The sequence below is a fragment of the Schistocerca cancellata genome, chromosome 9 (assembly GCF_023864275.1).
Source record: "Schistocerca cancellata isolate TAMUIC-IGC-003103 chromosome 9, iqSchCanc2.1, whole genome shotgun sequence".
NCBI classification, from domain to species: domain Eukaryota; kingdom Metazoa; phylum Arthropoda; class Insecta; order Orthoptera; family Acrididae; genus Schistocerca; species Schistocerca cancellata.
The window spans coordinates 327,683,892-327,710,848 of record NC_064634.1 but is presented as its reverse complement, the minus strand read 5'-3'; the positions used below and the strand labels follow the sequence as shown (position 1 = coordinate 327,710,848).

General features: G+C 39.9%; 1 protein-coding gene across 1 annotated transcript in view; it reads left to right on the top strand.

The window, feature by feature from the left end:
- Positions 1–26,957, top strand: part of LOC126100961 (uncharacterized) — a 239,951-nt gene that overhangs the window by 59,901 nt on the left and 153,093 nt on the right. The window contains exons 2-3 of the mRNA XM_049911623.1: positions 9,804–9,850; positions 16,048–16,217. Of these exons, the coding sequence (XP_049767580.1) occupies positions 9,804–9,850; positions 16,048–16,217 (217 nt within the window). The remainder of the gene's footprint in view (positions 1–9,803; positions 9,851–16,047; positions 16,218–26,957) is intronic.

The window sequence follows — 26,957 nt, the reverse complement described above, 5'->3', positions numbered from 1 at the left end:
GAAAAGCGATGTCATTGACTGGAGGGTTGATTGGACTCACCTGTTTAAATTGGTTCAAAAGGCTCTGAGCGCGATGGGACTTAATTTCTGAGGTCATCAGTCCTCTAGAACTTAGAACTACTTAAACCTAACTAACCTAAGGACATCACACACATCCATGCCCGAGGCAGGATTCGAAACTGCGACCGTAGCGGTCGCGCGGTTGCAGACTGTAGCGTCTAGAACCGCTCGGCCACCTCGGCCGGCTTACCTGTTTCATCTGAGGTGTATTATATGTCAACTGAAGTGTATGATACCATTTTCTTTTATTGTTTAGGAGTTGATGCGAATTGCATGCTTCATCTGAGGTGATGTATACTGAAGTGTTCGATACCACATTCCTCTTGTATGTTTGGGCGTTTCTCGGTATCGCCTGCTTCATTTGAGCCGGAGTCAACTGAAGAATCCGATACTTTTTTTTTAGTTCGACATGTTGATGTCATCATAGCTAAAAGCAGAGGGGTGGTATCCCATGCTTCAGTAATAAGTAATTTTCGCTGCATTATATCCAATGTCAGAGTACCCTCAAACTTTTTTTCAGAAAAAAAGCACTGCCCCACACCATTACAGAGCCTCCACCAGCTTGAACAGTCCCCTGCTGACATGCAGGGTCCATGGATTCATGCGGTTGTCTCCAAGCCCCTATACTTCCATCCGATCGATACAATTTGAAAATCCGGCCGCTGTGGCCGAAGGGCTCTAGGCGCTTCAGTCCAGAACCGCGCGCCTGCTGCGGTCGCAGGTTCGAATCCTGCCTCGGGCGTGGATGTGTGTGATGCCCTTAGGTTAGTTAGGTTTAAGTAGTTCTAAGTTCTAGGGGACTAATGACCTCAGAAGTTTAGTCCCATAGTGCTCAGAGCCATTTGAACCATTTGAACCACTGTCTGTGTTCGACGTCAACATGCAATAACCACTCACAGATGCCTGGTGGATTCACTAGCAGTGGAGGGTCTATCGAGTGTTCCACGGGGATGTGGAAAACTGTGCAGTCGTCATAATGTGGAAACAGTGATTTGTTTGACGTCAAAATGACATGATCTCTGGCTTTCGGATCAAGGGTGGAAACATTTCCAAAACGGCTAAGTCTGTTAATAGTTTTTGTGCTGCTGAGGTTAAAGTATACCGTCTATCGCAAAATGGCGCTATCCTAAACTGTCGGCGAGGCAAGTGTAATGCACCTTGGGCCATAGATGAACGACTGCTGCGGAGATGTGTACGGGCGGATAATAGACGTGCAACTGTTGAGCAACTGATCGCCCAGATGAACCAAGGGCTACCAACAGTGTATCCTCACTGATCTTGCGGCGAATGTTGCTGCGTGTGGGCCTCTGCTGCTTATCGATGACGAAAGTTGGAATCTGCACGCCAATACCACCTTTTCAGACGACAGATGGCCGTTGGCGTGTACTTCTTGAAACGTCTGAAAACCAACACAAACACTTGGGACTGGGAGGGGCGGGGGGGGGGGGGGCAGACTGGAGGAGGGAACGTTATGGTCTGGGATATTTCGTTGCATCCCCTGGGTGAGCTCGTCATTCTGGAAGGTACAATGGATCAACACAAGTATGCATCTGATTTTGGGACCCATGTCCAGTCCTACATGCAGTTTGTTTTTGCTAAGGACGATGACATCTACCAGCATGACAATGCAACATGTGGGTGGTTCGAAGAGCACCAGGATGAATTTAACGTTCTCCCTTGGCCACCAAACAACCGGATGTAAGCGCAACCGAGCGTCTATGAGGTCACCTCGATCGGACTGCTCGCACCATGGGTCCTCGACCGAGAAACGTAGCGCCACTGGCCACGTCACTGTAGTCTGCATGACTCCTCGTCCCTGTTGGTACCTTCCAGAACCGTATTGACTCCCTTCCTGCATGTCTCGCAGCGGTCCGCACTGCAAAAGGTGGTCATTCATGTTTTTGACAGGTGGTCGCATTAATGTGACTAGACAGTGTACATCTCATAAAATTTTTGCTGTGAAAGCTACTAGACGTTGTATAGCCGAAAACCAGTTGTATTAACAACCGCTACCTCCGTTTCTAAGATAGACAATATTAGAACGAAGATTACCAAAACAATTCACCCGGTTCAGTTATAGGGTGACAAGCCAAGAAAATGTTGGCGCTATCTACTGAGACTGAGGATACGAGCTACGCTGCACTAAGACGAAAGCTGGTCCATTTTATTTAATTATACGTAAGCACAAATAACAGTTTCAAATCGCATTTCATTCCGTTTATAAGAAACCTAGGATTTAATAATTACATTAGTTTTCTGAAAAGATTACAAATTGATGCTTGAAATTCGTTCTTATAAAGTGTGTTACTTCTTATGATACGTGCATGGAAACCAGTATTCTGTATTTCTGTAATGACAAGGTTTATAGAACTCATGCTTTTCCAACACAAACTACCTCAGGCAAAACTTGATATGTTTTGAGTGTCGTTTTCCTTCTGCTCACTGAGATGTTTTACAAAAGCATTAATTTAATATCGTTTTCCTTGCTACAAATTTGTATTGAATTTGTAGATGACCGTCTCTGTAATGTGCATTCATGAATTCATGTTACTACCGTGTCAAAATTTATACCAAAGCAACTGATGGGAACGGACGGGTCACATACACCCTTGAGTTTTCAGTACTGGAAGACAAACAATAAAAAATTCCCCCTCTCACATACTCTGCATATCAGAAAAACGACCAACTTTACTTACCTCACTGCCGAATCCACAGATGTCAAATAAAATCAAATATATCACAAAATATTACTTCCTCTGTAACTATTTTTGCTTGTTATTGAGCTGGAAAATTAACCTATAACTAGTTGTTAACGTTAGTTGACGTTAATGGATTCGGCTGTTAGTTGCTAGCTGCATATTATTATACTAGGGTGGTTTAGTGAGTCTGGTAAATTTCCATGAAAGAATGGAACATTTTTGTTGCGCCTTCGTACACTTCATTATACACAGCTGTCTGAATTGGTCAGTATGTCGACTGCTACTGGAAATGCAGAAAACCGATTTTCGTGCTCTTATTAAATATTTTCAGTTGAAGAATTGGACTGCCGCACAAATTAAAACAGAATTGGATGAAGTTCACGCGAATTCTGCACCATCACTGGAGACCATTTACTTTTGTTTTAATGAATTTAAACGAGATCGCACAAGTACAGAAGACGAAGCGCACTCCGGCCGTCCAACTGAGGTCACCACAAAGGAAATCATTGACAAAATACATGCTATGGTAATGCAAGACCGCGCAATAAAAGTTCTTGAGGTTGCTGGGGCAGTAGGCAACTGAACTTAGTGGATGCATATTATTCTGAATCAGTTGTGAAGAGAGCTGTGTGCGAGGTGGTTGGCGCGATTGCTCACAGTCGACCAAAAGCGCATTCGGTACAACATTTCAACACGATGTCTGGCGACGTTCAGTTGGAATCCGCTATGTTTTTTGCGCCGATTTGTGACTATTGATGAAACCTGGATCCATCATTACACACCGGAGTCAAAACGGCAGTCTAAACAATGGACTGAGGCTGGCAAAAATGCAATGAAGAAGGTAAAGACCATTTGTCGACCGGTAAAGTGATGGCGACTGTTTTTTATTTTTTTTTTTGACATTCCTTAGGAATGATCCTCATAGATTACTTGGAAAAAAGCAGAACCATAACTGTACCCTATTACGCTGCACTGTTGGATCGTTTGAAATTTGCGTTGTCTGAAAAAAGACCAAGTTGACATGCAAAAAAGTGCTCCTTTACTAGGATAATGCATCGTCCACAAATCAGCGATAACAATGGCGAAAGTACATGAACTGGGCTTTGAACTGGTTTCTCATCCACTCTACTGAGCAGACTTGGTGCCTTTTCCTGTTACCCAACTTGACACTGGGTTGCTGGGGAGAAGTTTTCATCAAATAAGGACTTGATGGTTAGAATCAAAAAGTGATTTGCAGAATATAATAGAACCTTTTTTCTGGTAATAATGAAAAGCTGGAGGATCGTTGGACCAAGTGTGCATCCCAGAAAGGAGACTATGTCGAGAAGAAAGGTGAGTTGTTTACGAAACAAACTTTTTTCCTGCTTTTTTATCAGACTTACCAAACCATCCACGTAAAATACGGCTGAGAACCGCGGGCCACAGGAATACGTGATTCGGACTGCATGCATTCCTGGGGCAGCAGTTTGACGACCACTGCTGTAGAGAATTTGGAGACGGCACAGTGATAGAATACTTCCGTCAGCTGACCCACCACCCACCTCCAGACCAGATTCTTGGATTCGACTCTGACAGTAGTGAATATGATCAAGCAAAGATGACAATTTAAGGGGCTAGACCTGGAGTATGAAGTATCTTTAATATTTTGGAAGATGAATGACGATCTTTATGAAGCCGTAAATAAGTTCCAGCTATGACCCTGTTAAAAACATGCGTAATAAAGACTTTTAAATTATTTTCTTGAAAGAAAAACATCTGCTTACACTATATTTTTCTCTTCTCTGAGAGCTAGGAGGCCGGGGTGGGGGGTTGGGAGGGGAGGGGATGGGGGGGGGGGGGGAGGGTACGGCACACTCTCTCCCTCCCTTACTACGGGCGTTCTCGTGAAAAAGTGCTCATAGCTTTTAAGGTATGCAATTTCGAGTCCATTTTTACTGGACATTTTACCTTGTTTTGGTCCATACTACGTTCTCTCCTCGCAAGATGTGGAAAGCAATACACTAGTACCAGGGGCAGTCAATAAGTAATGCAACATCTTTTTTTATGCAGGTTGCTTTTATTCACCATTTAAATACACCATATTATTTCCCACTCTTTTGGCTATAAAACCTAATTTTTCAACATGATCTTCATTCAACATGACGGCCTTACTCCATTTACTGTGATGGCTTGTATACCCGATTGGTCACACTCTACTGGTTAATGTAGGAGCCAGTGTCTTGCTGCATCAATAACTTTCCCATCATCCACATGCTGTTTCCAGAGGAGTGCATCCTTCCCTAATCAAGGTGTGAGGCCTTTTGTTGTGATTGAGAAAAAGTCCATTGGCATTTTTGTGGCAACGAACATGCTGAAGTCTTTCCTTCAGTTTCCTGAGCGTAGGACAATGCACTTCAGAATTGATCATTGCACGGTGAGGGGGAGGCATCAAATAGAACAACCCCTTCACAGCTCCAGAGGACGGTTGCCATGACTTTACCGACTGAGGTGCGGCTTTGATTTTTTTTACAGAGGAGAGGCGGTGTGGCGCCATTCCATGGATTGCTGTTTCCTTTCCGGTTCGAAGTGATGAACCCATCTTAAACCACTTGCAACAGTGTTTGGCAAAAAATTGTCACTATCAGCCTTGTATACACAAGAAATTCCACACAGATGGTCCTTTGTTGTTACTTGTGGTCTTCTGTTAGACAGTGAGACACCTAGCAGCACGCGTTTTTGAGAAACACTCAACTAGTGGTCGAGTGTGTCAGTACTACCAACAGAGACGTCCAGTTGAACAGTGAAGAGTTTGCCTGTGATCCACCAATCATCTCAAATGAAACTGCTCATACATTCCAACTCTGCAGGTGTCTTAGCTGTGTGCGCCCGGCCGGCATGCTGGAGGCCGGACAGCTTTGAATGCCATTGTGTGATGATGACATATGCCTCGCCTAACAACTCGCCATGCTTTTGTTCATCGTTAGGTATCTGCAGACATTCTGCAAGCGCCTATGAATACCTGCAATGCTCTGGTTTTCCACCAAAAGAAACTCAATGACAGCTCTCTGGTTGGAACGCACCTCCGTTACAGACGCCATTTTGAAGGCTACATATAGTGTCGCCACCTATCGGACCTTCATGAAACTGTAGGGGCTGACACAGGAATATTCCATGATGTCCGACTACAATTCTTTCATTTTTTCATACGAAATTAGCCGAGAAAAAAAATTGTTACGTCAGTTATTGAACGCTCCTCGAAATAGATGTGTTTCACAGTTTCAGAGATGAATAAGTGCTCATTGCTCTTAAGGCATAAATTTTAGAGCCCATGTTTATTGGACTTTTTTTCTTGTTTGAGAGTTAGTACTGCCTCTCAAGACGTTAGACACATTTCTTAACACACTGGATATGGTATTTGTCCTGGGGCCTTATGTCTGTACTTTCACCCCTGAATGCAATAAGATTAAAAATAGAAAAGAAACTCATGCTGTATTCACTATTATTGTCAGATATGAATTCGATGCAATTTCGTTCCCGAGAACAGATTTCTCGATTCTTGTAAGTTCTCTTTTGTGCCCATAACTAGAAAAAAATGCAGATGTTCATTCGTATGATACAAGAAATTAAGACCAAGTGAGAAGTATACCTCACAGACTGAGAGCTGCTGAAAAATGTCCTCGATTTACAGGTGTACAATTGGTGAAGCATCTTCCCCAGAGTTTACAGGACAGTATGAATGAGAAAATAGTAAAAAAAAAATCTTCTACAGGATTGCTTGGTGCAGAGGAATGCATATTGTAGTATGACATTTATGAATAACATCTACTACATTGTTTCATATTGTGATATATAGGCTAAATGTTCTAACACATTAGGTTAAGCTGACCAGTCCCAAGTTACAAGTACTCATTCTGTGCATAATGTAACCAAATAGCACCAAATAAAATTCAGTCATTCCCTACCACACAGCACAGACGAGATATACCTGGCTAAACAGAGAGTTAAGAGCGATGATTTTGGTTCCTTATATTAAGACAGTTGGACAGGAAGCAACTTCAAAAAATACTTGTAATTCGACTCTAAAATAAAAGATTATGGTCAGAGACCATGTCACTGCAAGGATGAATGCTGCGTAATTGATGTTCTTCTGCTCCCGCTCATCGTATGCAGAAATTGCAGAAATTTTATCCAAGAAGGGACAAGATGCTACAGTTGTCACTTCTGCTGTACCAGTAATTGATTCAGCGAATATTAAAACAGCAGCTCAAACATTTTTGTTTATAAACATGTTACAAGCTCAAAGCCTACCGACTACAGTTTACATATGACCTCTGCAAACAAAATGTTGGCGGTGCTCAGCCAATAGATTTTATGATACTGGAATTAGAGTGTTGGTTAGCACACTGTTAGTTCTCTTTGCAGTTTGTGTCAGTTATGTGCAGTAATTAAGGAAGGTCGATGCATTCAACAACTTAAAATACTGTATTGTTGTATGTCACTTTCATGTCTAGTCAGAGTTTATCAGAAAAACAGGATGTTTGTGATGATGGCTGTACAACATTTCATTTAGCTTTATAATGACACCCCCTACACTTTAGAAAGATTTGTAAAGCATTTATTACCTGTTCCTGAGATAGCTAAACAGTGTTTTAATTTTGTGTTTTATTGTGATACCCCTAAATTAGTATAGGAAACAGTGGATGCTACTGGCTTTTATGGTACCATAAAGAAATGTCTTCAGAGGTCTTTGTATCAGGCTGTGGCCACAAAAGTTCCCCTTTTGAAAATTTTCTCCATCACAGTTTTAAATTGAAGTTAGAATACTGTAAGTAAACACAGGTCACTATGATGCCAAATTGTCATGCTACATGCACAGACTAATTGACACTTGGCACGCTGGCTGATGAGATTGAAAGGCATTTCCCATTTACATTTGCTCCCATCAGCCACTACACCAAGTGTCAGTTTTCATGAATCTTACGCCCTCCTGCTGTCTTATGAAAACACATCTTGTAATCAGCATTGACAGAATGATTATGCAGCAAATTTTATTTCATATACCCTTTTGAAATGACTCTTGAATAAACAGTTCGATACAGAAATTTTCATTTGTCATTGTAGCAATTGAAGCTATTTTTGTCAAAACTGCAGTGGTGAAATAAATGCAAACCTTAATAATAATATCCATTTACTGTCTAAATGCTATTCAAATGACTGTAGGCAAATTTTGTCATTGAGTCTTCCAGAAATTTTCATTTTTTGCTGTATCCAGATATAAAGTGAACCACTGGATGATTTTTGCTATCTGACCTATACCTTTTTGGTGAGCAAAATTTGAAAAAGATTTTTATTCTTAAAAATGTTTCACATACATAAATGGTAGTAAGTAACCATCCAGTTCATTCAGTCGTGCATAGTTTCATGTGTTCTTTTATAGTGCTTGACATCAATGTCAATAATATATTTTTGTGTTACAGGTAGGCACAACAAAAAAAAAACTTTCACAATTACAGCTATCAGCCATTGGCCTTCATCCTCAATAGACACACATAAACTCACATACATGACTGCAGTCTCAGGCAACTGAAACCACACTGCAAGCAGCAGCGCCAGTTCATGATGGGAATGGCGGCTGGGTTGGGCTAAGGAGGAGTCTGAGGTGGTGAGGGGAAGGGATAGTATGATGGGGGTGGTGGACAGTGAAGTGCTGCAGGTTAGATGGAGGGCAGAAGAGAGATGGGGAGGGCGAACGAGGGAAGTCCCAGAAAAGGAGGGAAATAAAAGACTGTGTGTGTGGTGGTGGAATGATGGCTGTGTAGTGCTGGAATGGAAACAAGGAAGAGGCTGGATGGGTGAGAACAGTGACTAATGATGAGAGGTAATCATGCCCTGAAATGAGAAATGTGTTGCCCACTATCCTTCCCACCCCTCCCACAGTGGTATTCCGCTGTCCACCGAACCTACACGACCCCTGCTCCCAATCCCTTACCTCTTGACTCATAGCCGCGTAATAGACCTAGATGCAAGACCTGTCCCATACATCCTACCAACATCACCTACTCAGTCTGGTCACTAACATCACTTATCCCACCAAAGGCATGGCTGCCTGTGAAGCCAGTCATATGGTCTACAAGTTAAGCTGCAATCACTGTGCTGCATACTATGTAGGCATGACAACCAACAAGCTGTCTGTCAGCATGAATGACCACTGATAAACCGCGGCCAAGAAGCAAGTGGAGCACCCTGTCACTGAGCACGCTACCAAACATGATATCCTTCATTTCAGTGACTGCTTCACAGCCTGTGCCATATGGATCCTTCCCACCAACACCAGCTTTTCTGAATTGTGCAGGTGGGAACTTTCCCTGCAATATCCCATAACCCTCCTGTCCTTACACATCCAGCCCCTTCCCTGTTCCTATTCCAGCACTACACAGCCCTCATTCCACCACCACACCCAGTCTTTTTATTTCTCTCCTTTACTGTGACTCCCCCCCCCCCCCCTCTCCACATCTCTCTTCTGCCCGCTGTCTAACATGCAGCACTTCACTGTCCACCACTCCCACCATACTATCCCTCCCCTTCCCCACCCCAGCCTCCTACTTACTCCAGCCCAGTCACCACTCCCATCATGCATTGGTGCTGCTGCTCGCAGTGTGGTTTTAGTTGCCTGAGACTGCAAACGTACATGTCAGTTCCATTTGCATGTGTGTGTGTGTGTGTGTGTGTGTGTGTGTGTGTGTGTGTGTGTGTGTGTGTGTGTGTGTGTCTTTTATTGATGAAGGCCAGTGGCCCAAAGCTTTAATTGTGAAAGTCTTTTTGTTGTGCCTATCTGTGACTCATCATCTCTGCTCTATGGTGAGTAGCAACTTTCCTTCTCATAATATTGTAAAATTCCATCCTGGATTTTCCTTTGTTCATGATACATTTTTGTGTCATTTATTGTCTGTGTTTGCTGCATTGAAGTTGAGTTATGGTCTTGTAATTTTCCATAGAATTATTTTGGATTGTGAACCTTCTTCATTATTATAAGAGTAAAGTCTTATCATTTTCTTGTTTTTGCAGGTACGGGAAGGAGGCGGTGTTCTACATAAATGGGGAGAAGTATACTGGTAAGTACATCCTAATACCAGATTGATTCCCTTTTGCATAATTCTGCTTACCCCTTATATGGATTTCACAAAGTATTATGGGCTGTCAGCTGATTAGAATCATTAGCAATGAGATTTAAGATGCTCAAAGTGAGGCTTAAATAATTCCTATGTTTCTGAACTGTCTATAGGATATTGTTCCAGTTATAAAATAGCGTAATATAAAAAAGGTAACCTGAGAAACTAGGTTACAGATAGGCACAACAAAAAGACTCACAATTAAAGCTCTCAGCCATTAAGGCCTTTGTCACACACACACACACACACACACACACACACACACACACACACACACACTCAAGCAAATGCAACTCACACACACACGGCATCAGTCTCAGGCAACTGAAACCACACTTAACAGTGTGGTTTCAGTTGCATGAGACTGAAGTCATGTGTGTGAGTTGCATTTGTGTGTGTGTGTGTGTGTGTGTGTTTGTGCATGTGCATATATGTGTGTCTATTGTTGACGAAGGCCTTAATGGCTGCAAACTTTAATTGTGAGAGTCTTTTTGTTGTGCCTATCTGTGACTCAGCATCACCACTATATGGTAACAAAGTACATCTACCTTGATGTAGTAGCTTCTTTGTTGCCAGAAACCTGATGTGTTGCCATTAGAAAAAACATGGAGTTCTTCATGGTGATCATATTAAAATGTGTGGTGGCTGTTGCAAGGGAAGTTTATTGGCCTCTGCTGCACCCCTGGAGTGCCAGTCCTTGTTGCTGATCACATGAAGTATATGCAGTGGCAGTTGCAAGGGAAATTTCATGGCTGCTGCAGTGCCCTTGGGGTATTAGTTTTGATTGCTTCAAGTACTAAATGACTAAAAGTGAAGTAATGCCCTCTTAGCATGCACAATATCCATGACTGGGTGTCATACAGAAAGTATTGTTGAAGACAGTGTCATGTTTCTCTCAAACGATGCCTTGCAGCTGTGACAATTGATTGGTGGGACTGCACCATGGATGTCAATGTGTAAGACCACCAGGAGATGATCTGACATAATGGTCTAATGCATCAAAATAATGATAGAGTGATCCACTTCCTTTGGAAAGGCAGTGTCCAGGATGTAAGAATTGCAATAGTTTGGATAGATAGTGGGGTCATGTGTTCCCAGAACTATCACATAATGTATGCAAGTCACGTGCAGTGGATGAGAGCACAAATGTTGACTTGATGTTGAAGTTCCCTGCAATGAAGAGCTTCCACCAAATGAAAAGCAACAAGGGCTAGCACTGTGTTCTGCCTGTGTAGGTGAGTTGGCAACCTTCCAGATGAAGGATGGAGTGAAAATTTGGGAAGTCTGAGGGAGTTCATATCCACTGCAGTGAAAAATGTCAGGTGGCACCACATTTGAAACTGCCCTGCTGCCTCTCTATGAGTCAAGCATCTGCATTTGTTGTCACTCAATATCCAAAGTCTGCTCCTGGTCCCTACTAAGTATGTAGACCCAATCTTTGTTCAGATTGTTACAATTTAATGTATTTTTTACCACATATTTTGAAATAATATCCCAATGTGAAGACTTGCAGTTTTAACTTCAGTATGTGATGTTCCTGTTCAAGAAAAGTGGCAACGGAAGGTAGATATTGCTAAGACTAGATTCAATAGTAACGATGTTAATCAAAATTATGGTTACACATTTAATGACAAACAAGCAAAATCAAGGATGAATGTTTGTCACTTAAGTAAAGGTAGAACTGGCACTTAAAAAGGATGGTGCTGGCCCCTCATCCACCATGATCTCATTTGGTGCTGCTGCAGACTGTGATGCCTGAAGATAGTAAGTTCACCTTCCCATGCATGCATCACTTCAGCCTTCCTCTAGGAGAGTGTAGATACTCTGACTCATCCATAAAAACAGAACACAGTAACAACCCTGGCATTCAGCTGATTTAATTGTGAAAAAAATATTGTTAAAAAAACTTTTTTGCATCCACAAAAGCTTCATACTGCATACTTAGTATCCCAAGATATAATACATATTTTAACAAGGAATTTTGTGCAGGTCAAAGTATATTCAACAAAGATCATTGTACAATGAGAGTCAATGCAAATAGTTGCAGTGAAGATCAAACAATGGAAAATCCAGAATGGAAAATAAGAATAGTATGAAAAGGATACTTGCTACTCACTATACAACAGAGATGCTGAGTCACAGATAGACACCACAAAAAGACTGTCAGAAAGTGAGATTTCAGGCAATAAGGCCTTCTTTGAAATTAGACAACATAAACACATACGAACACACACACATACACACACACACACACACACACACACACACACACACACACACACACACAACTCACAGCTCACAACACATGACAAGTCTCTGGCAGATGAAGCCAGACTGTGAGCACACATTGTGTGTGTGTGTGTGTGTGTGTGTGTGTGTGTATGTAAGGCCTTGTTGGCTGAAAGTTCCCTTTCTGACGGTCTTTTTGTTGTGGCTATCTGCAACTCACCATCTCCGCTATATGATTAGTTTCAGTGAAAGGGAATACACCATTTGTAGCTGCTCTTTATTGCAGTGGGATGACCTCAAAACAGGTATCTCATCAACACTCAGCAGGTCACAAAATTATTGTAGCATAATGGTGTTTTCTGTAGTAGCATGTACCCTTATAACGATGCTATATTCTTGAACATTACTTAAACTAACTTAACTTGGCCTGGAGTTCATTTTATGGATGAAAACAACAGTTTCCAACTTCACAAAATTTATTGACAACTGAGCTGCATACTCATCACATTAACAAAGCACTGACTGACATACTTTACTGATCTCTTTGACTGACAAAACAGCAACTCAACAACTAACCCCCAAAAACTGACCTGCCTGCAGCATTGCTGCTTTGCTTTATGTAAAATTTTAACAATAAATCACAAAAAAATCCGTTATTAAATTTGTAGAATTTCAATGTAACAATTAAAATTTACAAAACGTAAAGAAACTGATGTTACAGCTGAATAAGGTAAAAAATACAATATTAATTGATGTAAGTTTTATTGTATCATCACTAGTTTTAATTATGAAAATCGATCTGTACTTCAGTTACAATAATGTCTCTTGTATTATTTTAGTTATGTAATTAATTACAGTTTGGATACTAACATTCAATGACATTACAAATGTTGTGCTTTATCTGACTGCATATAAGAAAGTTACAAATAAGGCCTCAAATTCTGAAAAATTGGAAAATTGTGTGATGTAAGCAATTGGAGAGTTAATTAGAAATGTAATTACAAAGAATATTAATCACAGAGGAGAACATAAAAATAGGTAACAAATGAAAACACATCACTTGGTAATAACTTTTAAACTGTTTCTCAAGATAAAGATGTTTTCTGTGTTTACTCATTATTCAATTCTAATTATAATAATTAGAGGCACCAGCCACTTATGCCAACATTTCCACAGCCTTTTTACATTTGTTACTAAATATCTGTTAATTCAACTTCTCAACTAGGTTTCTGATTTGGAACCTGTACGTAAGTTTGTTAATGACAACAATCCACTGACAATTATGATAATATATGTTTTTCCAGAACTTTCTATATGCTTTCACAATGAATATCAAGTGTTTTAATAAATTGGACAGAATGATATAATAAAGACACACATACAAGACCTTAGGAAGCACTAAATTAGATAATTACCCAGATGCATATAAAAAAGGTGTATCAGACATTCCATTAGAGTTTTGGGGAAGGCTGTATCGTTATACCATCATAGTGCATGAAATTTACATCACCTGAGATGGAGAAGTGGTTCATACATTTATTGCACTTTTATCAATGTCTTATACTGAAATCCATATCTTTCGCTGTCTCTCCTTAAATTGTGGCAGAAGATATTGTTAATGGGATCATCCTATCAGATTATCATATTATACTTAATTTTCCATTTGTTATCTGATTGCAAAGGCTTGTACTAATGTTGGAATTTAGATTGTACTTCCTTTCATTACATATTCACAGCAATATAAAAAGAACACTACACTTCACAGGCATTCATTGTATTCATGCACACTACATAATTACTCTTTCATATGGATTACATGGTAAGAAGACAACAATAAATTATGCATACTAACAGTTTACTATGGAAACAGAGTGGCATTCCAAGAATGCTCCCAAAGCTCCTTGTTGGATATCTCATTGCCTCCAACACATGTTTCAAACATCTCCTATCCACTTGGCCCACTGATAGCCAAATTTGCTGCTCCTAGATGGCAGGTCATTCCTGTAAAATAATAAGTGATGCTCTATGGTACAATGTTCATAAAAGATATTCAGGTTAATACAAACAAAAAGTCATCAATACCTAAGTGCCGTCTTTACCATGATGTGCAAAGATGTGCAGATGTGCAAAGACATGATAGTTGCAGTGGCAGTAAATGCATTAGCTGCTAGGACAGTTGCTGTAGGCAGTGGAGAAGAGGAGTTACTAGATGCAACACAGCAACGCATATGGCTAGTGCAGCTGCTGAGGCAGTCAAGGGGACCAGTGATAAAGACAATGTCCATATGTTGATAACATTGGCAGACAAAGTTCATGCAACATTTTACAGTACACATGTAGCAAACATGACTGTTGTCACAGATGGTTGCACACAGCAACAGACCACAGCAATACAGAAGGGCCAGCACATGGATATTACTTAGCAACTATATGAGCTTACAGAGCAATCTGATGTGCTGTAGAGGAGGATGTCAGTGTTATTGCAAAACGAGAACAACTTACCTGGGTGAGGAACAAGCAACAACAGAGCTGCCAGTAGCAGATTTGCTGGTGTCACTGATGGTTCAGCTACAGAGCAATAAGATGCATAAAACTATGCAAACAGCCAAGTGGCAACAGCAGCTAGCTGTAGGTGTGACAGTCCATAAAAAACAACAGGAATACCTTCAGCAAATAAGTGAGCACAGGAAGGAACTTGTCAAGCTTACCTGGCCCTTCAAACACTTTCCACATTAAAGACAAGACACTGGAATGCTACTACCCATTTGATTCAGCATCAGGTGCACTGTCAGACAGAGATGGAAGAACTGCAGCCACAACCTCACAAATGCATCTCATGGCAGTGAATAAGTCACTAATAGTGACATACAGAAAGTGTGAAATGGTGTTAAATTTAAGCTTCCAGCAGAGTTACTGATGAACGTTTGTAGTAGTGGAGGTGGCAGAGTCCATACAAGATGTCAGTTTTCTGTGTCAGATATAAATAAAGGAAATATCAGTGCTGCACAAATGAGGATGGATGGAGAAGTCATCACAGATATGCCAGGATGTGAAACAAATCAGACCATGAGTTACACACACAGTTTTGTGATAACTGGTGAAAGTGTCAGCAACATGGTGCATATACAAAAGGTGTTGTATGATGCACTGTGCCACATTTATACAACTTCAGGTCAATGCCAATTGGCATCACCACTGAACGTGGTAAAAAGAAAGAAGGTGGCTGGAGACTGTGGCAACTGTCATGTGGTAAATGCTTCCACAGTGCCAGACCACTACCCAGCACCTAACACTAGGGATTTTACCAGTGTTCTAGCAGGAGTGACAATATTTAATGTAACTCACTGCAAGAACAAATACCATCAGATTCCAGTTATGGGAAAGTATATGCTACAGACAGCAATAACAACACCATTCAGTTTGTTTTAGTACATGCAAACGCTGTTTAGCTTGAAGAATGTGATGCAGATGTGGCTACAGTTTACTGATGAGGTGCAAATGGATTGCAGTGTTTTTTTCATATATTTTGATGATATACTGGTGAACCCAAACTTGGTGTTGCAAGAAGAGCACCTGAGCACTGTTTTAGACAGACATAGAGAAAATAGTCCCTATTACCAGCCCATCAGACTGAACAGTGCAAGTTGGCTTTCATTCTCTGGAACAGAACCAGCTGATAGTTCCTTTATTTCTTGAATTTTGTTATTGTTCCTAGACTTTATTTTGTGTCTCTTTATACAGTTCAGCCTAAGATTGGTAATAAAATTTATATCAATCCTGAAGCATGGTAATAATTTGGATACAACATATGAATATTCAGGGTGTCTATAATTTCTTTAAATTATGCCCTCATTTTAACAATGTGCTGTTTACTTAATGTAAATAGTGATTATAATCTCCTGTTTTTACAGCTGACAGCAGCCTTCCAGCTACAACATCTCTTAATTCTTTCATTCGGGATCATGCCAGCCTTAAAGGAACAAAGTATATGTGCTATGAGGGAGGCTGTGGTGCTTGCATTGTCATGATCACTGCTCTTCACCCTGTCACAAAGAAAAAACAGTCTTTTGCAGTTAATTCGGTAAGCTTTAGTTAGTGTTTAAAAAGGATTATTTTTTCTATTCTCATGAAAATAAGACAGAAAACTTCTATTTTTTTCCCTATGCATGTGGCTGAAGGAAATTTATGAGTTATCTCCATTATTAAAAATTATTATTTTTTAACCTGTAACAAGATAACTGCCAAATTTGGAGATTTAGTGCTTCCATATACCAATGTCTGCTTACAAATATTAGTTGTAAAAGTCAGATGCACAGGATAACAACATACAAGGAAAAAGTGCATCTACTGATAAGTTGCTCAGACAGGAAGAACCACAATGCGACTGATGGAAACACTGAAGTAAAGAAAGTGAGAATGGGAATGACAACATAAATACTTTTAGTGATCTGGAGACAGCTAAATTTTGAGGGCTAAGTACTTTAAAGGAAGCACAATACATTTTTGTAGACAGGAAATATACTAAAACAGAGAATGGTTCTGATGTGTCTTATTTGTCAGTAGAATGTGTCTTCATATTCAAGTAAATACTAGTTGTCTCTCTCTCTCTCTTATAATATGCACATACATGTTAACACACAAAAATATATAGAATAAAGAAAAATATGGAAAAGCAAACAGTCATCTAAAACTAACTGATGTGCAGAACATAGACACTTGTAACAGCACAGAGACTTAACTATCTTTCATGGCTTTGCTCGGAGGTATGCTGGTTCAAATCCTGGTGGTGTAAAATTTTTACTGCCAGTATTTCACAAGCAAGAGGAGGACGGGTGGTGGTTTCTAGTCAACATTATTTGTGCCAATGTTCTGGATTAAATTCCAAACTTCTCCACAGTGTCTCATGAAGTGAGGGCATGTGCTACTGTTGATGGTGACTCATGCACTGGATGGAGATGTTAGGCTTAGAGGCTCCTTTGTGCTATTTGAAAGGCTATGTGCTGACACTGACCTTTGCTCTCTCCCTCTCCCTTCCCTTCATAGATAACAACATAAACTCAAAGATTATGATGTACAGGCACTTATCAGTCTTCCAGTACAGCTAATTTACAAAAAAAATTGCAGAGAAAATGTAAGACATAGTACTGGAAAAGAAACAGAAACTAAATGAAAGACAAAGACATCAAAATAGGCACAGCAGAAGGACTGACACGTGTAGTACAATAGTAAATTCATGGAAGCATGAAATATGTGGTCCAAAACTTTGCATAATTCACCTGAACAGGCTTTAGACATTTATTTGAAATTCTATCTGCTTCTAAAGATCCTTTGATTTTTAAAGAGGCAGCAGTTGTCTTTACTTCATTTTCAGTAATGGAGTATACCCTTACCACACATTTAGGATTGAGAAAATTGTTTCAAAATTAATTATGAACTTTGTAAGGAGCCATTGTAGCATATTTATGGAGCATCAATGAAAATTTTTGCAATTATTTCTTTGTTTCTTACATGTTTATCATCACTATTTAAAACAATGTCTTTCCTTTTACTGGCACAGTTTGACTCTGCCTCACTCTTTATGTCTCAGATTGCTTTGATTTTATTACAGGGTTGGTTGGTTTTGGAGCTGAAATATGAACATTTTGATTGTTGATTATTTTGCTTAATATTTTACAATACTTTCTGCAATGATTTAAATGGGTAGGATTGCCTGGATTTTTTAATGTAATGCAAAATACTCATTTTTCTTTACAAGACATTTTTATCCCCTTTGGAATCAGAATAAATTGTATTTGGTACTGATATCTCTTTCACAATAGATGTGTCACCATTTTTCAGTGGGGCAAATAATCACATTTTCAATAGTAGGACTCAGACCATCATGGTCAAAGAGGCCACTTAATATTTCACTAATAATGATACTGATAACTTTCTCTTAGTTGACAAAAATGTTATTTAATAGAGTGCTTAAATTTGGAGTTAACCTGGTATGAAAATTGACTACTGGTATTGTTCTGTGATGCATTATGTGTTACTTTATTAAGTGGACCCTCATGTTTTTAGTGCTCCTGGCATACTTATTTCAATACTCCACAGATTTGCAAGCTGACAAGAGAGCAGCTGTAAACTGAAGTCAGAGATGGGTCATCTATTTCACCTGATGACAAGTATGGTGTGCATTTTAAAAGTTTATGTATTTTCTGAATGTCAGGTTATACTTTTCACATTTGAGATTTTAGTGTGGTGGAATGGCTGAGTCACTCTTTTCTAGTTTAGTGATCTCCCAACATACGTATCTGTTATAGTTTGAGTCCAGCCTGTTGACATCTGTCATTTTTGTCTAAAGTCTTAAGAACCAACTGACCTCAAGTTTTCAATGTGTGGGTGAGCATGTGCATGTATGTGCATTTTGTGAAGGCTTTTTTAATAGTTTGAGTGGAAACCCACTGTGTATAATCACTTTAACAACACTAATCTCTAAGTGTTTCTGTGGGGTGATAAAGATGGAGATCTAGAGCTCCAAAAATTCCCTTCCATCATTGTCAAATTTCAGAAGTCAAAAACACTTTGTAATTACTCCATTAACATTGGAGGAATGAAGTTTAACCATGAAGTCTGTTCATGAAAGGGTTCATAAATCTGAAGTTTGTTGAGCTACAGATTGGATGAAAGCAACTATTAAAGTGCAGAACGTAATGAGAAGTATGAATGGCTACCTCAGGAAAAAGTATATACCCTAATTTTGCATTCTGTTTAGCAGTTCTACATGAGCACATTTATAATTTATTTAGAATCTACTGAGATTTTTCAAGTGCAAAACAACTGCCCATGTTACACCTGCACATATTATGTGTAAAACCACTCATGTACAGATCATGAAGACAAGATTAGTTTGATTACTGCATGCATGGCAGCATTTAAACAATCATTCCTTCTGCACTGTAGATGTAGAAGAATGTGTGACAGAGTACTTCAAGTACTGACTGGTACATATCAACTATTTAGGCTAAGATCTCGTACTGACTGGATAGGGTCCAATCTATGCTGAAGACAGAAGGCTACAACAAATTAAAGATAGAGAATGTGTACTTTATGTTGAAGCAAAGATATTAGTCACAGCCATGTAGTATCCAGCATAAGTAGTACAAAAGGATACATTGCTGTTCTGCCTCTCACCTTATAGTGAAAACATTGAGTCACTGACAAGCACAACAAAAAGACCGCTAAATGAGTAAGCTTTTGGCCAGAAAGCCTTCTCCTGAAGAAGGCAGCACACACACACACACACACACACACACACACACACACACACACACACACAAATACAACTCTCAAAATGCAGCCAATCCTTTTCATGATATTGTCATTATTTCATCATGGATTCTCTTGCTTTGAACTGCCCACACTTACAGTTAATGTATCAGTATAAGTTTAAGAGGGAAACACTTCTTATTGTTGTCAAGCTCTATACTCCACAATCCATCAAACAGCCATTGAAAGACCTATGATAACATGCTGGTCCTGATGTAACACCTTTTCCTTAAGACTAAAGATTTTCAGTATTTCATTGTATTGCAGGAAAAAACAAAATGGAGGCCAGTAAAGCAGAATATAAAGCACTGCCATTATAAACATCCACCCTCATTGATTCTGAATATTTTAAAATGGATATTGCAAGTTACAAAGTTCCTCCAGTCTGCTTCCATTGCACTTGCAGCACCCAAGAAAGGCAGAGAGAAAGAACAGAAGAATCTTGACAAAGTAGCTGCTTTCCATGTGCAAACAAATTAAATCCCATAAATGCTAATCTGAGGAGATCAGCACTAGTCATAAAAGGTTCTTAGCACATTCACTAATGTAACCTGCAGTGGGTATTTCTGGCAGTTAATGTATAACTTGACTCATTCCACTCCATCAAGGGCTATCCTTCATGATGAAATTTCTGAAACACAGTGAGTGAGTGAATGAATAAATGGTCTCATAGTGGCCATGACTGTGAGTAATTAGGTGTCTGTGTGATTATATGTTTGAGGGTGCACATTTATATTAGAAAAAGAGTGGTAGTTCAAAAGCTAGTAAAGGCCCTGTGTTCTTACATGTGTCTCTTTCTCACATGAATAAAGTTTCCATGAATCAACTGTGACTGAAATGAAGGCATGATGATATATGATGGTCGTCCAATAAGTAATGCCCCACATATACATACACAAAATTCAAGCTTTCGCAACCCACGGTTGCTTCATCAGGAAAGAGGGAAGGAGAGGGAAAGATGAAAGGATGTGGGTTTTAAGGGAGAGGGTAAGGAGTTATTCCAATCCCAGGAGTGGACAGGTATACACACACACACACACACACACACACACACACACACACACACACACACACACACACACACATATATATCCATCCGCACATATACAGGTACACATATACAGATATGTCTGCTTGTGTCTGCATATGTGTGGATGGATATGTGTGTGTGTGCGAGTGTATACCTGTCCCTTTTTCCCCCTAAGGTAAGTCTTTACACTCCCGGGATTGGAATGACTCCTTACCCTCTCCCTTAAAACCCACATCCTTTCGTGTATGTGCGGATGGATATGTGTGTGTGTGCGAGTGTATACCTGTCCTTTTTTTCCCCTAAGGTAAGTCTTTCTGCTCCCGGGATTGGAATGACTCCTTACCCTCTCCCTTAAAACCCACATCCTTTCATCTTTCCCTCTCCTTCCCTCTTTCCTGATGAAGCAACTGATTGTTGCGAAAGCTTGAATTTTGTGTGTATGTTTGTGTGTCTATCGACCTGCCAGCACTTTTGTTTGGTAAGTCTCATCATCTTTGTTTTTAGATATATTTTTCCCACGTGGAATGTTTCCCTCTATTTTATATAGATGATGAGACTTACCAAACAAAAGTGCTGGCAGGTCGATAGACACACAAACAAACACAAACATACACACAAAATTCAAGCTTTCACAACAAACAGTTGCTTCATCAGGAAAGAGGGAAGGAGAGGGAAAGACGAAAGGATGTGGGTTTTAAGGGAGAGGGTAAGGAGTCATTCCAATCCATGGAGTGGAAAGACTTACCTTAGGGGGAAAAAGGACAGGTATACACTCGCACATACACACATATCCATCCGCACATACACAGACACAAGCAGACATTTGTAAAGGCAAAGAGTTTGGGCAGAGATGTCAGTCGAGGCGTAAGTAGAGAGGCAAAGATGTTGTTGAAAGACAGGTGAGATATGAGTGGCGGCAACTTGAAATTAGTGAAGGTTGAGGCCTGGCGGATAACGAGAAGAGAAGATATACTGAAGGGCAAGTTCCCATCTCCGGAGTTCTGACAGGTTGGTGTTAGTGGGAAGTATCCAGATAACCCGGATGGTGTAACACTGTGCCAAGATGTGCTGGCCGTGCACCAAGGCATGTTTAGCCACAGGGTGATCTTCATTACCAAAAAATGGTTCAAATGGCTCTGAGCACTATGGGACTTAACAGCTGTGGTCATCAGTCCCCTAGAACTTAGAACTACTGAAACCTAACTAACCTAAGGACATCACACACATCCATGCCCGAGGCAGGATTCGAACCTGCGACTGTAGTGGTTGCACGGTTCCGGACTGCACGGCTAGAACCGCGAGACCACCGCGGCCGGCGATCCTCATTACCAACAAACACTGTCTGCCTGTGTTCATTCTCGGGAATGGACAGTTTGTTGCTGTCCCATGCACCCTCCCACCACCACCTGCTCCAGTCCTGTAACCCGGAAGGTGTACACGATCAAAGGCAGAGCCACGTGTGAAAGCACCCACGTGATTTACCAACTGACCTATTATAAGAATGACCAGCAACAAACTGTCGCATTTCTGCTAGATTCTTGTCCAATCGAACAGGTTAGAAATAGTTCTTGAGTTTATTCAGAGACTTCACGTATGCCTCTGAATTGGTGGTTGACCCTCTTGGCATCACGTCCATGAGAGTTACACCATGACAATCCCAGAAGAATGTCACCATGACTTTTCCAGAAGAGGGGGTTCTCTTGAATTTCTTCTTTTGTGGTAAATGAGGATGATGCCACTCCATGGACTGTCTTTTTGTTTCTGTCACAAAGTGGTACACCCAGCTTTTATACCCCATAGTAATCCATGACAGAAAGGCCTCTCTATTGATCACAAAATGCTCCAAAAATTCAGTTGAAATGGCCCTTCTTTGAATCTTGTGGTCCTCTGTGAGCATTTGTGGAACCCATCGTGAGCACCTCTTTAAATATTCGAGAGTCTCGATCATTGCAGATAAACTTCCAATGCTGATCAACAATTGTAGCAGTAATTGTTGAGTTGTGATTCACTGGTTGGCATGAATAATGGCATCTGCAGGATTCAGCATGCCTAGAGCAGTGGCTGTGACAGGACGTCCCGAGCATGGCTAACCATGGAACTCTGTTTCTGCATTTGCTGAGGCTGTAACTTTCTTTACCCATTCCCAGAATCTACTCCTATCAACTGCATCATCATCATTGTATACTGCACACAAACATATATGGATGTTCTCCACCATTTCTTTTTCTGCACACAAGAAATCAATAACAGCATGCTGCTTGTAATGTGAGTCATATGTAGATGCCATTTTGACACTGCACTATGGTTCTGCTACCTGCCAGAAAGAATGGTTCAAAACTTCACCATTGCACAGAACAAATATCAAATGTGAAGCGCTAACAAGGACATTTCTCGATGTATATTAATGACTTTTTGAAAAATTGGGGGGGGGGGGGGGGCATTACTTATTGAATGACCCTCATAGTTGACAAGATCATGGATGCAACACAGACAGACATCATTTGCAAATATATGTCCCCTATTATCGGAATCATTAGAGCATTTCTATCCTGAAAACACTGACTCAAAATGTTTCAAGAACCAGCTTTAAATGATGACTCTACAAATATACTCCAACTCCCTATATAGTGCTCACATAGGGGTTGTGTGGACACTACATTAATTACAGCACACACAGAGGCATTCAAGCAATCATTCTTTCTGCACACCATACTGATACATGAATGTAATGGAAAGAAACCCTAATAACTGGTGCAACAAGTGTAGATGTAGATGCAGATTCTTCTTGCACACATATATTTGCAGCAGTAACAGCAGTCTTCATAATTTATGATAATCGAATTACATCTAATTCCAGGCTCAGTTTTCTCTACTTAATATTCTCAAAGATTATTGGATAATATTACACTAACCAAATTTTCAAGCAGAATTTCTAAACTACTTGTCAGCTTGGGTTCCATAAAGAATGGTACTCAAAGCAGTCATATTTGATGTACTGACAAGGGGATGGTCCAATAGGACTTATAGAAAACTACCCTAAAATTTTTTACATAGGAAGAAGACAACAAAAGAAATGCACTGTCAAAATTTTAGCTGCTAGGAGCCACTGCAAGTATTTTGTAAAAAATATTGAAGTTACAAATTTTTGGTGTGCAAAGAACAGCTTACAACAGCGGTTTGTACAGCCCTGCTTGCCTAGCATGCAACACCATGTAAGGGAATTATACGAAGTTCACAGACACCGATTTTAAGGACCTAAAGCCTGGTTTGCAAAGGAGATAATTGAAGAAAACACATGTGAATGAGCATTTGCAGGAAATTCACTATCATTCACTTGTATATGGTTAGAATCATTTATACTAAAGGGAACCAAGGACAACACAAGGTTGTGAACATTGTCTATGAATGCTGTGTTATTAGTTTTTAGTTTTTGGAGCTAATATTCAGCATACAGGATACAACTCTATCCTGTTAGAGCCACAGTGAGGATTATTTTGCATGGTGAGGGCATTGTTCTTGATGGGGTATGCAAAATGACACAGTGTCTCAATTTATATGGAAGCATGACATGCATGGAGATCATGCACTTTGCACAGAATTGCATCTTCATTTCTCCTTAGCACTGGTCCAAACCTTTCCTTGTATGTTGGCTGCCATTTTTCCCTGGCTTCTCATTAGCATTGAGGGGAAATTTATAAACAGAACTCTAATTACTGATGTCGAGCAACATCTCAAGAGATGACACAGCTAGCATGTCCACTATGTGTGTAAGTCTAATGGTCATATTCTTTTTTTTTTTCCTAAAACAAAAATAGTCTAGTGGCAAAACATGTGCTTCATGAGCCAGAGAGTGTGGGATCGAATCCCATTCAGACCACAACATGATTTTTAACCAAGTATTCACTTCTCACAGATGAAGTGGCCATGTAAGATATGTAGTTCAGTTTGCATGTTAAACTGCTGGTCTCCATTTTCTGATTAGGTAACTGGGGAATGTAAGGGACACGTAACTAGCTGCAGTGGCATCCAACTGGAAGACCTGAAAGAGATCTACCAGGTACACCAGACAGAATTCTCTTTTGCTCATGCTTGTTAGCCTGTTTGCTCTGGTGAAAACCTGGCTTAAACTATACATACATTGTTTTGAATAACTTCATATCGACAGTTCAATTATCACACAAGCAATTCTGATAAAAATTGCAAGCAGAGAAAATAAAATCATGGTAGTTTTTTATGTCACAGATGACTTTGCAGAGTATAAATGTAGTTGTGGATGTAAAAGAATGTGAGGCAAGTACTGACTAATACATATCAACTATTTAGGCTAAAATCTAGTACTGGTTGGACAGTGTCCAATTTATACTGAAGACAGGAGGATACAATAAATTGAAGATACAGAATGTGTACTTTATGTTGAAGCAAAGATATTAGTCACAGCCATGTAGTATCCAGCATAAGTACTACAAAAAGGATAGATTGCTGCTCTGCCTCTCACCTTATAGTGAAAACATTGAGTCACTGACAGGCACAACAAAAGACTGCTAAATGAATAAGCATTTGGCTAGAAAGTCTTCTTCAGAAGACACACACACACACACACACACACACACACATACACACACATGAATATGGAACTCTCAACATGCAACTCTCACACATATGACCATTGTCTCTGGATGCCAAGGCCAGATTAACTGGCCTTGGCAGCCAGAAACAGTGGTCATGTGCGTGAGAGTTGCATTTGTGCGAATGTGTGTGTGTGTGTGTGTGTGTGTGTGTGTGTGTGTATGTGTGTATGTGTGTGTGTGTGTGTGTTAATGGGTGGGTGGGTGGGTGGGTGGGTGTGGGTGTGGGTGGGTGGGTCGGTGGGTGCACATGCACATGCGTTTGTGCGTGCATATGCGTGTTTGAAAGTTTACTCGTTTAGCAGTCTTTTTGTTTTGCCTGTCTGTGACTCAATGTTTCCGCTATATGGTGAGTAACAACCAATCCTTTACATGATATTGTTACTATTCCATCTTGGATTTTCTTGCTCTGAACTTACCACACTTACAGTTAATGTATCAGTGTAAATTTAAGAGGGAAACACTTCTTATTGTTGACAAGCTCTATATTCCAAAAGCCATGAACCAGCTGTTGAAGAACCTACAATAACAAGATGGTCCTGAAGTTGTAACACCTTTCCACTAAGATTAAAGATTTTCAGTAGTTCATTGTATTGCAGGAAAAAACAAAATGGAGGCCAGGAAGGCAGAATATAAAGCACTAGCATTATAAACAGCGGCCATAATTGATACTGAATATTTTAAAATGGAAGGTGTAAGTTTCAAAGTTTCTCCAGTCTGCTTCCATTGTTCTTGCAGCACCCAAGAAAGGCAGAGAGAAAGGACAGAAGAATGCACAAATTACAGGAACTTAAGAGTACTGTTCTGCTAATAAATCTAAAATGAGAAAGAGGTATCAGAAATTATGTTGTCTGATAATTTCCTGAAAAATGCTTTCCACTGTCAAAATAATTATTTATTGAGAGGTTGAATCACACTAGTAGTTCCAGGTGGAATCCATGTTACATCTACTGATTTTTCATCATCCTCCTCCACTAAAACAGAGGCATCATTATGTCCAGACCATGAATCCAACAAAAGCAATGAATTAAGTTTCTGCAGCTGTTAGGATGAAATGTTGAAAATTGTTCTTTCACATTTTTGCTGATTTTGATATATTAATTACAAGATTTTTGTAACTAAACAGTCCATTTTTTTTAAATGTTTGGTCCTGATCTGCCTTACAGTTCTTGAAGACAGATATACAGATGCTTGGCTCACCAAGGGCATAAAAATATCATGCCAGAGAAAAAGGGAACTGTATATAATATCTAGACAATCCAATAATCCCCTGCAGATGAAATATTATAGGACATACTGCAAAATCTTAACTAAAGTCATTAAAAAATCTAAAAGCATGTGCATGCAATCTGAAATTAACTGTTCAAACAATAAAATCAGAACGATTTGGAATGTAATAAAGAGGGAAACAGGTACTGCACCATCTGACAATGAAAAAACTGCTGTCCTAAAAATTAACGATTTGGAAATAACTGATAGTAAACAGATAGCAGACACATTTAACAACCACTTTCTACGTGTCACCTCTCAAATAGGTTGCAGTGGTGACCTAAGGGAAGCTTTAGATATTCTGAAACTTAACCTCCCACAATGTTTTAATGATATAAATGTAACACCCATAACTGTTAATGAAATAAAAAAAATAATTCACTCATTGAAAAGTAAAGGATCTTCAGGCATAGATAACATCTCTAATAAACTGTTGAAAGCCTGCAGTAATGATGTAAGTGCAGTACTTGCTCACATTTGCAACACGTCTCTTTATGAGGGAGTTGTTCCAGAGAGAATGAAATATGCCATTGTGAGACCTCTTTTCAAGTCTGGCAATGCTACAGATGTAAAAAATTATTGTCCT